Source organism: Artemia sp. Qi Xiang Cuo, chromosome 3, assembly GCF_049724085.1.
Source record: "Artemia sp. Qi Xiang Cuo chromosome 3, ASM4972408v1, whole genome shotgun sequence".
NCBI classification, from domain to species: domain Eukaryota; kingdom Metazoa; phylum Arthropoda; class Branchiopoda; order Anostraca; family Artemiidae; genus Artemia; species Artemia sp. Qi Xiang Cuo.
The window spans coordinates 5,143,139-5,160,456 of record NC_142796.1 but is presented as its reverse complement, the minus strand read 5'-3'; the positions used below and the strand labels follow the sequence as shown (position 1 = coordinate 5,160,456).

General features: G+C 36.0%; 1 protein-coding gene across 2 annotated transcripts in view; it reads left to right on the top strand.

Moving 5' to 3' along the window:
• Cals (calsyntenin 1) overlaps positions 1-16,753 on the top strand; it is a 292,310-nt gene extending 275,557 nt beyond the window's left edge. For both annotated transcript variants that reach the window (XM_089108431.1, XM_089108432.1), the window contains exon 17: positions 11,612-16,753. In XM_089108431.1, the coding sequence (XP_088964557.1) occupies positions 11,612-11,797 (186 nt within the window). In that variant the 3' untranslated portion in view covers positions 11,798-16,753. The remainder of the gene's footprint in view (positions 1-11,611) is intronic.
• The last annotated feature ends 565 nt before the right edge of the window (positions 16,754-17,318 follow it).

Genomic DNA, 17,318 nt, shown 5'->3' with positions numbered 1-17,318 from the left:
AATCGCTGCTTGATTTGCTTCACCGCCTCTACATACAACTTTCGAGCACATTCATAGATGACTTTCACTTCACGTTCATCTGCTTTTGTACTCGGGTCTGGGTGGAAGGTCTGAAGAGAGTCATGAGCTGCAACTCCCAAACACAGATCTTCCACTGCATGGTATTCAGTTGTGTTGTCAGGGTCAACACTAAAAGGTGCAGTCAATCTGACTTACCTGTTCCTCATGAAATTCCTGGCCAGTTTTCTCAAGAGTATCTCCACATCTAATTTTATTTTGTGGAACAACGGTTTTTCACTTTGGAAAAGAAGATTGAAATCTGTAAACAGCTCCAGTACACAAAGCTGGAACTCAAGCTGAATCCGAAGCAGTGGATTCTTTAGGACTTTCCATGCCCTGTCGTTTGCGTGAGTGGGATCTTCAGCTGCTACTAACTGAAAGTAGCTACAAAGTGCATCCCAATTCTGCAATAGTCGCTGAACGCACATCCGAAGTGATAGCCAACGTGTCTGACCTGGGGCAAGAACATTCAGGACTGGGATGTCAGTAAATAGCTGATGTAGTACAAACTCAGAGCGCCTTTTGGGACTCATGTTGAAGCGATTGTATACAGTCCGACATAGATCTTCCAGTTGCTCTGGCAATTGTTTGCAAGCATAAGAAGCCACCAAATGAATGGAATAGCTGCGGCACTTAACACACATCACAGATGGGAATTTTTATTTGATTCCGTTGACAATGAAGTTCTCACACCCATACATAGTATCGCAAGTGTCTGCACAGAACCCAACCCAGTTCTCCGTAGGTATCTTTTTATCTTCAAGAACTTTGCATAGCAGATTGAAAATAGTTTCCGCCTTCCCGTCGGAACACTCAACCATATCTAGAAGGTCGACTTCTACTTCGAAATCCTTATTGCAGAACAAAACTGCAATTGCAAGTTGTTTTTTTACTGCCACATCAGTTGTTTCATCAATAATGATAGAAAAAGGCGTCAATCTCAACTGATCACACAGAACTTCATTGTAATGCGGTCCTAATGCCTTTCTGATCACATTTGTCACATTTTGCTTGCCCAGCCTAATTTTTTCAACAGCAGCCTTGTGTGGCAAGCTTTTCAGAAAAGGTACAAGAGTTTCTACAAATGATAAAGGCAGATTGTTTTCGACAATGAAAGCAGCCAACTTGGCCTTTAGGCTTTCTTCTTCATTTTTGTCTGTGGTAAGGACATGATCAATCCTTGTAGTGAGCTTTCATGAAGCCTCTAATTTCCTTACACTTTCACTGCGCTTCGCACTCTTTGCATGTTTTCGGAGTTCGGATTTACCACAACACAAGGACTGACTGCAGTGCGAACAGAAAGCATGTTTATCAGAAGACTTGTCCTTTGCAAGCCACCCTTTAAATTCAGGGACGGTCAGCCAGCTGTGTCTGAATTTGGCTTTTTTCCTCTGAGCCTTCTTTCTTGGGAAGGATTTTTTTTTCTTCTCTCTTTCTTTTCCGTCTTTCTTCCCCAGTAAGATATTCAATGTCAGTTTCAGAAGATGACGAGCTGTCTGACATGATGGTACTTCCTGCAACCAGACTTGATAAGTAAAATGTAATAAGTGTGTTACAGCAAAGGATCTATAAAGTATGCTTTACTTCAGAAAGAAAGAAATTCACTGTCTCTTCACTGTTGAAAGCTGGTCTTCTTAAATCAGAATTTCATTTTAACAGAGATATTAGCAAAAGATGAATCTTTGAAGCACATTGAATAGTTGTGCAGATGATATTGAGTTAATCTTATACATGACAGGTTTGCTGCTTTCAATACAGTTTAATTAATAATTATAGATTTTATGATCTTAATATTAAAAAAAAAGAAAAGAAAAAACGAATGTGGCTTATATAGCCTATGACAATTTTTGATATATTAAAACAAAGCTAATCTATGACACAGGCTACACCAACCTGAAAAAACCTGTGTAAATCTACTGTACGATAGTCAGAGTAGCCTTAAAAGAAATTGAAACTCTCTTGACCTTTTAAACCTTCCTTGTAGGATACCCTAGGTATAGCCAGTCAGGAACTCTACTCTTTTGAGACTATTGCGCAATAGAGCCAACTCGCAACCTGATAATTGCGCAACCTGATAAGTGGATATGCTACTACTTAGTGAATGCCCAAAACGAGATACAGTCCCGAGAGAGCTAATTTCCACTCAGGAGAAGATCCACCAATTTTTGTCCTAAGTGGAAGTTAGCTGTGCTTGGGAATAATTTCACTTTGGGCATTACTGACAAGAGACAGATTCTCTCATTAGAGGAAGTTGCCTGGGCTGGGTGATGATCGCAAAATAGTAGAGTTCCTGACTGGTTAGCTATAGCCTACTGCTCAGAGAAACTCTTTTTTTCTCCTTCCATACCCCGGTTCTAGACACATGCAGCCCATGCAGGGTACATGTAGGCTACATGTAGGCTATCCTGCTTGGTGCAGAATCCATTTATTCCGTCCTGAGTGTCCTTAGTGCTGCTCAGGATAGCTAAGATGGTTCAAGTGTGCTTCGCAGATCAGTTCTGGACAAATTCTTGGTAATTTCTCTGTTAGAATTAAACTTGACTTCAAGAAGAGTGCCAAAATTACCAGTCTTTTACCGATCTACATGCCTAGACCCGGACCCAACTTGCATTTTTCTTTTGAGCAGGCCATTTTGAGATTTTAAAACATTCTGAACCTGTGAAGCACATGGTGTCACTAAACCATGGTGGCCTAGCTCTACTGTAGGCTACTATGTTGGCAATAGACTTTCTAATCTTATACTGGCATTGGAAAAAAGTATCACCTTGACTTTCCTTAGATCTTGAAATTAACTGAAATATCAGGACTTTCTAAAAATCCCTAACAGAACTGGCCTTCTAATTTTACTAGTTTGAAAATCCTTTTTTATTGGAGTTGGAGACTCCAGTAACCTAGAAAAATACACAAATCCGAAAAATATCCGTTTTTTACTGAAAATCCGACAAAATTCCGAAATCCGACAATGTCGGAAAAATCCGACACAGTGGAAGCACTGGGTGGAATACTCCGAAACTTGAAATTTTATTATATTTTGGTGTTTGATGCAAGAAAATACATCTTCCAGAAAGTTTGAGGTGCGGTTTTCCGCTCAAATGCGAGTCAGAAATGCCTAGAGGCCGTAGAATTTCTTCATAATAAACTAACACGATTGGTTAAACAAAAATGGCAACACTGACGCAGGTAAAAAAACTAAACAAAGTCAGAGTTAACACTATTTATTTAATACTCACATTCCCAAATTCATTACGGTTTTTTCCTGGTATCCCTTCATTTCTAGTCACGCACACTCATTCCTCGTCTGAATCAGCCTCGGGGCTCGCAGCACTTCCCACAGCAAGAGCACAAAGTATCGAAACCTCTATCTGAACATTGACTTTTTGGTCCAGTGAATTATTCTGAGTGGTGAATTGCTAGGCAGAAAGTGTTGATTTAAGGGACACTATGCATCTATCCTGCATCTAACATACAATATCAAGCCAATCAAGCCAAATCAAGCCAAGCAAGAAGGGTTGATTTAAGGGGCACTATCCATCTGTCCTTCATCTCCCATCCAAAATCAAGCGGAGAAAGGTACGAAGGGAGAGGTATAAGGGCCTGACGCAGTTAAAGAAACTAAACAAAGTCAGAATTAAGACTATTTATTTAATACTCACATTCCCAAATTCATTACGGTTTTTTTCCTAGTATCCTTTCATTTCAAGTCAAGCACACCCATTCCTCGTCTGAACCAGCCTCGGGCCTGGCAGCACTTCCCACAACAAGACCACAGAATATTGCAACATCTATCTGCACATGGACATTTTTGTCCACAAGATTTACACTTGCAATATGGCGAAGTCTTCTGAATAGCGGATGGCCAGGCAGGAAGGGTTGATTTAATGGGCACTATCCATCTGTCCTTCATCTCCCATCCAAAATCAAGCGGAGAAAAGGTACGAAGGGCGAGGCATAAGGGCCTGCAGAATAATGGACCACTGGTAAATGCACCTTTTCACATGAACGTGGAGGTCATTCAAACACGAAAATTCCTCTGATTTTCTGTATGAGACAATCGAAATCTCACAACACGGCTTCATAATATCTTCCTCAAGCTCAACTATTCTGTCGATTCGTCCCAAAATCTGTTCAGTAAGAGCAGATGTTCGAGGTAATTACGGCACAGCGGCTCTAAGGATTGCCTTTTTTCCTTTGGAGAAAATGAAGCTCACAGTATCACATCCAGTGAAAGAGTGCGAAAACGTAATTTAATTCACTAGAGATGGTGGGAGTCTATTTGCAAGATCAGTGATCGAAATGACTTTGTCCCGCAAACGAAGCAAAACATTAGGGGTGGCATGGCTTTGCTTTTCAATCGTCATAAAAGACTGAAGCAAGATGTTCACAATGTCTGTGTCATTTGCTTCCACGATTACATCCCTGCACCCCGTCTTGGCCCAGAAACCCGTGTGGAGAGCGACACGGGTATCCGCTTCTTCATGTATGCTGTTCAGTTCATTGGCAAATCTCTCGCAGTTTACAGTCTGGTTAGCTGGAAGCAGCTGAACTACACCAGTTATATCTGCAAATACTCCTGATAGGTACACTGGGAAAGCAAGGACTTTGCGGTCAGTACTGGTCCAAAGGTCAAACATGTATTCTATAAGCTTTGCTTTACTTTGGATATCAAGCGAGATAGAGTCTCAGCTGTCGAGAACCATACTCGGTCGGATTGAAAAAGGATTTCCCAGGCCTGTTTCCACGCCGTTCGTGGCAACTACTACTGTCTTTCAAAGAAACAACTTCACAATCCTCAATGTCTTTAAATATTCCATCATAATGGTCTGCTCTAACATGCAGTTGAGTTGTTTGTTTGGGAAGTTTTGCAAAGAGATTCGTAAAAGTCCTTTTAGCAAAGTCTACTAAAATCAATATTAGAAACTATCTTTTGTTTTCTGTTTATTTACTAATAAACAGAAAAGGTAAATGATCCGAGTTAGAGTTTTCTTGCATGAAGTGCCTATAAAAGTATGGGATTTGCCACTAGTTCATCCATCTTTCTCCGTATTTGCTTCTCAGAAAATAAGGAAAGAAAATTGTAAGGAACGAAAATGTAAGGAAAGAAAGCAACCTTCGAAAGGACTGTTTTGCTTTGGAGAACCAAGAATTTTCTGATTACCATTAAGGACAGTCAATTACACTATATAATAGAATTTTCAAATCTAGGATTTCAGAGCTGTCACTTCTATCTTTTAAGTGAATAAAAGTAAATGTCAATATGCCAAAAGTCACTAAAAGTCAAGTGACTAAAAGTCAATGTCAGTATGCGAATTTCAGAGCTGTCATTTCCGTCTTTTAAGTGACTAAAAGTCAATGTCAATGTGCTAAAAGTCACTAAAAGTCACTAAAAGTTAAGTGACTAAAAGTCAATGTCATTATGCGAAGAAGCAGCAGAATTTTTTAATTTAGCACTACGAAGTATCTTTTTCCCTTGGAGTTTTCTTTTTCATTCTTTTTTTGTGCTTACAAAACCTTAAATTAGCTTGATAGTACAAAATGATTAGCCAAATAAACATGTTAAATCGCAACCAAATTTGATGGAACTGCAAGCTCTACCAAATTTGGCTATTAACAGGAACCAAATCAACACGGTAAATCACTAAATTGGGAATGGACGAAAATAAATAACAGCTGACGAAAAATGTACTAATTGGTCAAAAACGTAGGGGTAACACACCCCTCCCCACCCCAGGAATGCTGCTGCTCCCATCACCATCCATTAGTTTGCAGTAGGAGTTCATTGTCCCCAAAGACTGTCCATTCAAGCTTCCCAGAGCCGTCAGTGTGGGAATGGATTTTGGTACTTTTCAATTAGTTGGAACCCACGCGATATATTGTACACGGGAGATGCTTAAGAAATTAGTCAAACGGTTGTCTTTCGATAGAGAATTGGATAGCAAACCGTGGTTTGTCATTGCGTTTATAATATTTAAACTTTTGTTTCTGGGTTTTAGGGGGGAAAAGGTACCTAGGTTAGGTTAGGCTAGGTTAGATGAGGCTTCGTATTTAATATATGCTTTGCTTTACCCCCCCCCCCCCCCTAATGTACCAATATATAGCCCAAATTTGTTTGTAAACTATTTTCACCATGTTTCGTTTTATTTCATGAGCATTAACCAAACTTGACTTCTTGCGTGGGTTCCAGCTAATTGAAAAGTACCTGAATTTTCATTAGGGTAGAGGGAAGCCCTTGCAGGATTATATGCTGAATGTGTGGAATATCATCACATATAGCAATTTAGTTGGCAGATAGATATTGGCCAAGAGAATGGGAAACTAGTAAGACTGGAAACTCTAAGGTCCATGGAAAAAAAAATCAAGGAAGCCATGTAGCAACATCTAGACTAAACAATGCCGTCATTTGTATAGCTCTAAAAAATTACTACCTGTGTAGTTATATTCCACCTACTATATCTTACAAACTATCAATTATCAAAGCTTAGCTAAAAAATATTTGCAACATTGGGCACTACCACCAAATTACCCACGATTGTATTTGTCAATAATGTGTCTGCTCGCAACTTGGTTAATTTGGAATATAGGACCCTGGTGAGATAGCTAAGAAATATACATTCCATTCAATTCAGTCTGTTTTCTCGATTTGATCTTGGTACTAAAACTACAGCAGTCAAAATAACACAAAGGATGCCGGAAAATGACGTCTGAAACCGGTTTTTGCGGCTTTTGCTCGCTAGATAGCACTTTTCGGTTCAGATCCAAATTTAGTAGACTCCCTCTTCTTGTTTTAAAGTGCCGTTTTTATTTTCGATATCAGCGTTTTTTATGCTATCTTTTTGTATATGTTTAATAATAACCCCATTACGTCGTACCCCCTTCTTGAAATAAGCGGGATAGCCAAGCGTGGCGCCGCCCGGACTAGAAGGTATTGAGCAGAACAGATTTGATTCTAATAAATTTAGATGGTTTGTTCGAACGGAAGCTCTTGGAAAAACCTTAAGAGACGAGACGTTCAATTATTGTACTTCTTTTTTTATTCTTCTAAAATATTGTGATAGCTTTTTACAAAGGAGAAAAACCTAGTTGCTTTTTGACGATTCAAAAAAAGAGTTAAGTAACTCGCATGTATTTTTTGGGGCTACTTTGTATTGAAGAAGTGGTCGTAGAAACTTGGGAAGGGGTTCATCCTATTAAAAATTGAAAATTCTTGTGTTCTTTTCATGGTTTAACGGTGTTTGAAGGGCAACCAACCCCCCCCCCCTTATTGGGCCATTTTTGCCTCTTATTACCCCCTGGAACTCCTTGACATTGGATCATAATTTCCAGATGACGATTTTTCTATGAACAGTCGTGAGGTCTAATAAACACTTGTACAAGAATAAAATGGTCCATGCCACCCAATGTATAAAGATAATTAGCAGTAAGTTCACCGCATATGATTTCTGGCTCTTCATTCTCAGTGCGAACAAACAGCTCCTCTCACATACTCTTTCATTAGCGCGTACAAACAGCTCCTCTCATTTGATCTGCCAATAGCGGCCCAATTACCCTGGAACACGTATTTTGGCAGAAACTTTCTCAAAATGCCTTTGAAACCAACTTGAGACTTCGAAACCTACTTTTAATTCCTAAAAACATCTAATGATAACATTGCACTACTAATTATCGATTTTTATACATGTATTGGAATAAATTAATTTAAGATTAGTTTCTTCAAAACTTAGTGTTCCAACGTTGAAGCCAAGTTTCGTGTTCAAGAGAAATCTGACTTGTCTACCCGTGAAAAGATCTAATGTCGCTTATGTTTTTACGTTCTCCGGAGCACTCGCACCTCGGACCGGGTTTTTATAATGAGTGAGATAGGGAAAGACCATACTGTCTAATATTTATATACTGTGATGCCACCCTAGCAGTCGTTTTTCAAATTATCCATTGCTTGCAGTTTCGGGGGATTAAGATGCTAAGGGAATTATATCTTTTTGGAGACGGGAAGGTGTTAGGGGGCCCAGAAATTGGCTAAAAACTGTTTGTTTCTGAACAGTTAGGAACTTACGGCTAAAAGTGTTTGGATGAAGAAGATTCACTGAAAATTAATCTTCTATATCTTCTTATTTGCTCTCATTCTCACACGTGTTGGCTCCCTTTACCCTCACAATTTGTTGTTCGTTCCTTATTTCCTGTTATTGACCCATCATTCTCTGTTTGCTTACAATTCTTTATTTCTAGGCTTAATAATTTAATGAAAAAGCAACCATGACAGTTGTAGCTCTGATAGCTGAAGCTATTCTACACTTATTTAATCTACCATCAAGGCCGTATGAAGGTTAATTGGATTAATCCCCCTCCCCCCACCTTCCAAGAAATTAGCATCCGACTTGTAAAAATGTAATAAAAATGCATATAAACAAATTTGTAATGTGTTTTTTAATTTTTTTTTTTGTGACAACTTCCCGAACAAAATCCTGGATACAAACTTGTCTACCATCATTCTCCCGTTTTCTTCGTTTCTTATCTTGCTATTCATTCTTCTATTATTATTTCTCTTCCTTCTTCTATTTTTCTCTTCTTATATTAGATCCTTTGATTTTGGGTTTTAGGATCTTATGACAAAGTGACTTTGACAGTTACAGCACTAGTATCAGAAACTAGTCTTGTATATATGTTTAATCTTTTGCAATTCTCTCGTTTTTATCCCTTTTCCTCTCACTATTTACTCTCTATCTTTGATTCTATTCTTTCTTTTATCGTTGTCTGCATGTTTATGATGCCTTGATTTTTTAGGCTTTAGAATCTAACCATGATAGGTGTATCTCTAGTACCCAGAAATTATTTTTCTATGTGTTTTTGATCTGCTGTATTTCTCTCCTTTTATACTCCTTTTCTCTCACTATTCATTATTCTATCTTTATTCATATGTCCCCTTACTTCTGTCCCATGTGTGGGGAAGAGGAAGATTTGGTTCATTTTGCGGGGAAGTGTAGTGAATTAATAGATTTAAGAAATGAATTGTTTGGGGTTGAGATTTGGAAGAGAGATGGGATAATAAATTTATTAGCAAGGAAAGATATGGGAGGCATAAAGAGACTCAGAAGGTTCCTGGCGATGGGTGTAGAACATAAAGAAAGGTGTTTAGAAGATTAGGGATGAGGGTGATAGATCACTATCCTAGACTATACTTTTGTGCCAATTTAATTTTGTATGAAAGTGTCTTTGTTCTTGTGACCTGGCCCTTTGGGCTTTTGTGTCAATAAATTCTATTGTATGTATTCCTCCATCATTCTCTGTTTGTTTATGATTACTTTATTTTTAGGCGTTAGACTTTAAGCACAAAGCAAGCATGACAGTCGTAGTTCTAGTAACATAAGTTATTCTATATCTATTCCGTTTATCAGTCTCCCGTTTTTATTTCTTTTTTCTCTCAAAGATTATTCTTCTATCTTAATTTCTATTTTTATTTTATTGGTCTCTGCTTGTGTATGACTCTTTGATTTTTAGGCTGTAGAATCTAATGACGCAGCAACCGTTAAAGTGGTAGCTCTAGTACCAGAAATTGTCCTTCTATTTCTCTTCTATTTTTATCTTTATTCATTATTCCATTATTTTCGTGTTTCTAAACGTAAGGACAAAGTAAAGTTGATAGCCCTAGCTTTACTAATAGAAGATAATATTCTATCTCCTTCTAAATTACTATTATTCTTCAGCGTTGATTTCTTCTTGCTCTCTCTATTTGTTATCCTGTGTTTGTTTATATTTTTTAGTTTATTAAAAATTTTTTGGCGTAGTAGATACAACAGTACCGGTAGGAAGGTAAGCTGTTGGACTAAATAAGTAAATCGAAGATTATTTAATTCCAATTTTGAACTGCTAAAACAACCGCTGGCTTCATTGTTGGACACATATACTAGCTTACCAATGGGCTTGCCTACTATCCAAATGAAAATAGCTATAGGCTATAATTGTGGGCTAGTATCTATAGGCTGAAATTTTCTGGAAAACCTTGGAATTTGGATAATCCCCGATAGTTAATACCGCGCCTTGTATAACTTAAGAACTACCTTTGACTACTTCGCTCTGTAGTCAGGCTTGAGTAGGAGTGTGCGTACATAGTTATAACCGAGCGGAAATTATGGCTGGAGGGGCCCCCCCCCCTTAAGCCCTGATATGGTAGCTCCTTGGGATCATGCCTGCCAAAGAATAATAAAACCCGGGGTTCAACATTCCCAAATTAATCCTAATTGTAATCTTATAATATCTTCAACCCTGGCCACGAAACAGGGTTAAAAGTATGCAGTGATGCAAAAAAAAAAACGCACTTCAATTGCCATAACATGGGGTTTGTGACCAATCGGGAATTCCCAGCACCTTTTTGCATAATCTACCAAAATAGTGATTGGTGGAAGAGAACGTAGGGCTTAAGTTCAGTCTGTTAACAACTTGTTCTGAACATCTGGGGAAAGGTGACTTGTACTTTGCAGTCAAGACGCCTATTTTAATTACACAGTCAAGCCAAGCTATAGTTGACTCAGTTTTGCATTTAATAATTGTGTGTTATGTGATCATAAGAAATTTACGGAAAGGGGTCATTAATCTGATAAATAATGGAGTCAACTAGAACGCCCTCCCGAAGATAAATACCCACACTTACGTCCTTCATTTTTCAAAAATGAAACAAAAGGACTCAAACTTCAAGTTTCAAGGGTGGATCCAGGATTTTTTTTCGGGGGGGGGGGTTACTAATTTTAGACTTATTTTCGACTCGGTCAAAAATTTCGGGGGGTTTCCAACCGGGTCACTCCCCCCCCCCCCTGGATACGGCCTTGTCAAGTTTTACCACTTTTCTCTTCTCGGCTTACTGGCATCTCGTTCCTCTCAATATTTTCATCCTTTGCTCTTAGGATTTATATTCCAATGACAAAATAGCCATGACGGTGGTAGCTCTAGCCCCAGAAGTTATTCTACTATCTATATTCAATCTGATATCATTCTCATGTATTTATCTAGTGATTTGGGCTATATATTTGCACATTAGGGGTGGGAGTAAAGTATTTGGACAGTGTAAAGTTAGAAAACAGTTCTTATGACATAATATGCAGAATAATTGTACTCAACACATTAAGCATGCAAACCCACTATACTTTACCTCATCCCCCCCACACACACCCACTAATGTGCAAATATATAGCCCCAATTTGTTTCTAAAGTATTATATATTTATCTCACTTTTGTATATTTCATTAGGATTGAACGTCAGAGAAACATATTAGAAGAATATTAGGTAGAGGGTATATCATACAAATACCTCGTTTTTTTTTTATTCCATCTTTATTTTTATTCATTTTTCCGTCATTCTTTATCTTCTTTTTTTCTACGCATTAGATTATAATGATAAAGCAATCATGACAGTGTCAGCTTCTAGCAACAGAAATTATTTCTTTCTCTTTTATCTGCTTTCCTTCTCCTCTATTTATTCCTTCTTATTTCCCCTATTTATTATTCTCTTTTTTTTCTGCTTATCCCTTCATCATTCTCTATTTGTCTATGATTTCTTGATTTTTAGGCATTAGATTCTAATGACAAAGCAACCATGACAGTTGTTGCTCAAGTACCAGAAGTTGCTGACGATTCGTCATCAGACAGTAATGATAGCAGTGATGACTTTGACTTTGATGATGACGATGATGATGATTTTCGCGTTGACCATATCACACAATCTAAGGATTTAGAGTGGGATCAATCCCTCTAACTTTGTAACAATCATATTTTGACAAATCAGTATTTTCATTTATTGTGTTCTTTGATTATTTGGTGGCAGCGTTAAGCTTTGAATTTTTATTATAAATTAGCGACGGTTTAAGGGCGAATTTTTGTCGTCATTTTGCCAGGATATCTTTAGTGTTGGTTTTTTCTTCTTTAATTTAGAATATTATCCATCCAAATTTTGAGTTCTTTATTGTTTTGATTGTTAGAATTTCTTTTACACTGAATATTTCTAATCACTGAAAGTGTGATAATTCATTTTATTTCGTCCTTTGAGAATCGGTGTAAAGTTTTAGTTCAACTTGTTTTAACAATTTGATTTCTCTTTATAAAAAAAAGAAAGAGTTTATGTTTTTCCCACACATTATTTGGATTATCGTATTGTATATGATTTTAATTCAACTTTGAATGTATTTAGAATAATTTAATATAATGAGAAAACCTTCAGCTTTTTAATTAGAAAACCTTCAGCTAGTTAAACCTGTCCATAGAAAACTTTAAATTCATTTTTTAATAGGAAAAAGAACTAAAAAAAATTATTATCTCTTGCGTTCCATATAGTGAGAGGAGGGTATTTATAGCTGTTTCCACAGGCATCTTCTGAACCGTTCGTGCTACAGTATATTTGATTGATCTAAAGGGTGTAAGTGATCTTCTTTTTTTTTTAAATTCCTACCATAGGCTAACAAAAGTACATTGACATTGTCATTGGAATCTGATTGATTGAATTGGTGAAGTGAAAGTTTCCGCAAACATATATCTTAATAAGACTAGCAAAAATGATTCAGTTTTCCTGGATTCGCCCCTGGTATCGAGTATTTCTTTGACAAATGAAAGTAATATTTATTAGCATTACCTCTGAACCTGTCGTAAAAACACTACAGAAAATACGTAAGAAAAATTGTTGATCTGCTTTTCTAATATGTATGGCTAGGTCACAGAAGCGTCGTAATGTTGCACCGCTTAATCGAAAAAATTATTTTTAAAAAATGATTCTTTTCTCATCATTTGTCACTTTAAAAATGGGCTTTATTCTATTTTTCTGACAGATTACTAAACTATTACCTTCCTCACTCTTTGATAAAAGTTTGTTAGATTCTGGCTTTAAGAATTTAATGTTAAATTAATCATTAAAATATTTACCCTCCTTCATTTAATTGACCAAGTTTAACTCCTTTAAGGCATTCATTAGTGGAAGCTCATTATAACTTGAGGGAAAAGAGTTATTGAATATTATTACAAGCAAAACGCTCAAAGAGTGAAAACTATTTTTGTTAAACGACTTCAGGACGTTTGACACCGTAAATTTCAGTTTGCGGGTTTCATTGTCGGCTGACAGTCTCAAAGACAAAAGGACCAATAGCAAATTTTTCAAGTACTATATGGAGCTTCCGAAGCAATTTTGGTAAAAATTGATAAGGGATTTTAAATGTGGTAAAAATTTGGTAAAATTTTGGCAATTTTGGTAAAAATTTATAAGGAATTTTAAATGCGGTAACAGTTCGTAAAGCTAAGGAGAGGATAGTTTAAAACGAAGAAAACTAATCTCTTACTAATTGTTGAGCAAAGCGCTGTCTAATCAATGCACATACAGAAAATTAATAGGCATCCTATGTTGGCAAAGATTTCAATCAAGATGGTTAGCACAATAGGAAACTTCTAAAGTGGTCAGGTTATTCAATAGCACTTCTTTTGAGCTGATTTTTAATGTTTTCCAGAAAGGTATACTAGAATATTTTTAGGGAATTTAAAACAGAAAATTCTGCTCCGTTCAATCAAAAAACAAAATTCACACTTTTTAATGATATAAGTTTCATTAAACCTGAATATCTCCGGCACAAAACCGAAGAAGTTAAATTGTTTTTCTAAGATTTTCTGGAAAATATATGTCGGCTTTTTGTTTTCTGGCGTTTAGTTGGATCTCTTATCAAAGCTATGGCAAGGCCGCCTTATCAAATCTGAATAGATCGACCATAAAAACTAAAAAGTTAATAATGGACAAAATAGGGTGATCCTTTATCGTATCGAACGCCCTTAAATACTTTTTATTTATCAAAGGAATATTTAATAAGTTTTACTTATCAAAAATGTGAATGATTTAATGGTATTTAATTTAGCGCATACTCAAATTTATATATAAATCTGAATAGCCTACTGGTTTATTATTAATCTTTTTTATATATTTCCTTTTTTATGTTTTTAGTATTCTAACAGTATTTTTTAATGGGAAAAATACAGATAAATTTCCAATCAGAACTTGGATTTTTCACGCTGGGTAGTTCTCAGATATCTGAAACGCTGGGTAGTGTTTTGTGATAAATTTGCATACCCTTCCTTGTTTCTAACAAGCTATTTTCTAGTATTAATAAAATTTAATTAGTTATTAAGTCTGTTTAATTGTAATTCCAATAAAATAGGTAAATTATAATTATGTGGGTGGTAGACATAACTCATCAAAAGGTATTACATTTCATTACATTATTTTTTTTTAGGAATAACAAAAGAATTAATATTGACAACAATTTTACAGGGAATAACCCAGAAATGTCATTCAGTCTTTTTGACTATTATTTATTAATGGCCATTTGTTTGTGATTTTTTTTTACATCAAATAGATGATAAAGATCGCTAAATAATTCAAAATGGGTTATGTTTCATTGCATGAGCTTTCTTTTTTTCTTCTTTTTTTACCATAAAATATGCCGCAAAAAAAGGATATCGAAATCTGTAATTCCTAACTATATCTACGAGTAAGAAAGGATATAACGCCGCTTAGATTCATTAATTAGTACAAGATCCCACAGGAGTGAACATTTAGAAAAGAAAATAATTAAATTTAATTGTGTGATTGAAAAAAGGTTAATTAACCTTCTATGAAAGACTAATTAGTTTTTGTATCATTTACCATGTGGTATATGCTATTAAATACTGTGCTGTATTGTCTTGGCTGGCTTAAAATTAAATTATTTTATTTTAAATTAAAATTAAATTATTAGGAATATTACCTATGTTTTTACTTACGTAATTATTTAATTACTTAACATTTTCCTTAGAAACATATAAGTATCTTGGGAATCAAGTAAAATAAAGGCAAAGTGATTCAGCCAATCAACGAAGGGTGTTGAGAATAAGAATTCTCAGGTTGAATATAAGTGTCACTATCTTTTGGCTTCCACAGCCAGATTTAGGATTAACTAGTAAGGGTTCAATTGCTTAGTAAACTAGTTTTACTCTCACAAATTTTAGTCCAACAACTTAAATGAATTTTAAGTGAAATAATCGTTTAATAAGTTAATTAATCCAACCTGAAGAGATTTCTTACTTTTATCAACATTTTCCCTTAAAAGCTATAAATGTTCATTTGAGTGTCATTAACATGAGTGCATGTTTACTTTTTTCGGAGTTATATTCTCTTATGTTATGTAAATTCAATGTTAATGTAAGCGACCCTTCATAATCAAAACTCTTCATGTGCTTATTTGGTGGTTTTACCAGCTTTTGGTTGACCAAAGGAAGGTGTCACGAACTATATGTGTTAGGTTTGCCTCTTGAATTTCCTGGGACAAACTAAAGAATGTTTTAGCCGCTTTCTAAAGAATTTTTCCTTCTTTTACTTGAATTACAAGATTTGTTTCACTTCTTGGTGAAGAATGCCTCCCCTCCTACCAAATGATCTCATAGTCTTCTATTGGTAAAACCTCAGTAATCGCTGAATCAGTATCGGCCATTTCAATATTATTCAATTAATATTCCCCTTAGAAGTGTTGGGAAGGGACGAAATAAAATTTATTGGGTCGTTCTGGGTGCATCCCAAATTGTTTTAAGTTAAATAATTGGGTTTTACTAAATTACTAATCCTAAAATTACTATCTTTTCCTGCTATTGCAAGGATTTGACAAGAATCTGTGATTACCTAATTATTTCAAGCTGTAATTTCCTGGAGTCAATCCGTATCCAGGGGGCTACCAATTTTGAACCCGCCCCCCCCCCAAAAAAAAAAAATCTGTCTGATTCATCAAAAAGCAACAAAACCCATATAAATAAATTTTTGAAAAAAAAATCATATAAACAAAGTTCTTGGTTCCCCTTCGCCCTCTGAACAAAAATTCTGGATGCGCCCTTGCCTGTAATTATAATTTTTGGCTTTGTGTTTTGATTTTGAAGGGTTGTACTGCTGAGGTGCCATTTGGAATACAGATTGAAGAGTTTATGCCCTGCTCTAGTTTTAAAAGGCCAGGTATATTGTGAAATAATAGAGGGGGAGTAAATTAGGACTCCTCGGCGTTGGGTGGTTGTGTCAGTGAAGTAGTTGCACTTTACATATTCTAATGAAGGGAAGCGGTGAATGGCTCATACAGACGAAATTCTAGCACATGTAGGGTTACACCCAGTAGTTAGTGTTGGAAAGGGTTTCAAAGTTTTCAGTCGGTCAGACATGTGTGTAGAAAATCATTACAGCAATTGTGGGGGTCCAAAATATTTGTATTGGGGAGGGGGTTGGTTTATCTCTTATCCTAAAAAAGGTGAATTGAGCGGAAATATAAAGATAACACTTGGGAAACTCTAAAAATATTTATATGCTTTAGCTCAGAGCCGACTTTCTGTACTGCGTATGCATTATTAGCTATATTTTTTTTGTTTTACTAGCCTAAACCCCCCCCCCCCCCTTCTGGTAAAACAGCCATAAATTAATCAAATGTAATAATGACTTCACAACTTCTAAATAGCACATCTGTCGTCCTGCCATCTGTTTTACTGTTTTAAACTTTGTGTCTTAACCTTTTTTTTCATCTAACCAGAAAACAAATCATTCCTGTTGCAGCAGCTATTTATGAGCGTGTGTTTTAATTTGGTAATTAATTTGAATTGTAATAATGATTGTATTGTAACATTTTGGTGAGAAATAAATATATTACAAAACAGGTGTAAAATAAAAACAAATGTGTTCATCCCTGTAAGCTAAATGCTTTTCTTGTCATATTTGCTACATGGCTGTTTGATCATATGGATTAATCAAAGAATCGGGGCAACTTTTTGAGAGTATAATTTTGTAAGTACATAATTAGAGCCACTAAAGCACTCGCAACCAATTACCCCTCTCAGACCTCGGTTTGCTCCCCCCCCCCCTGACTGGAACTTGGTTTCTTCAAAAATCTTGTCAAAACTAAGATAAGCCTGCATAATTTAAGCATCAACAGAAACGGATCAGTTTTCTTTAATATATATTCAACTTTATAGTACTATAAAGTTTTTTTATGGTACTATTATAGTTCCATATAGTACTTTCATGGCACCAAATGGCTTATTTTCAGTTTTTCACTGTCATTTTCGCTTGATTCGAGAAAATTGGCTGCAAATTGCCCCCCCCCCCCCCAGGGTTATGATAAAGTTACGCCATTGATAAATGAATTGCAGATTGAAGAGTTCCTATATCTCCTGTTTAGAATATTGTCTCTAATAATGACTGGTTCCGTTAATTAGCTCTGCCTCTAGATTTTCATGCTTGG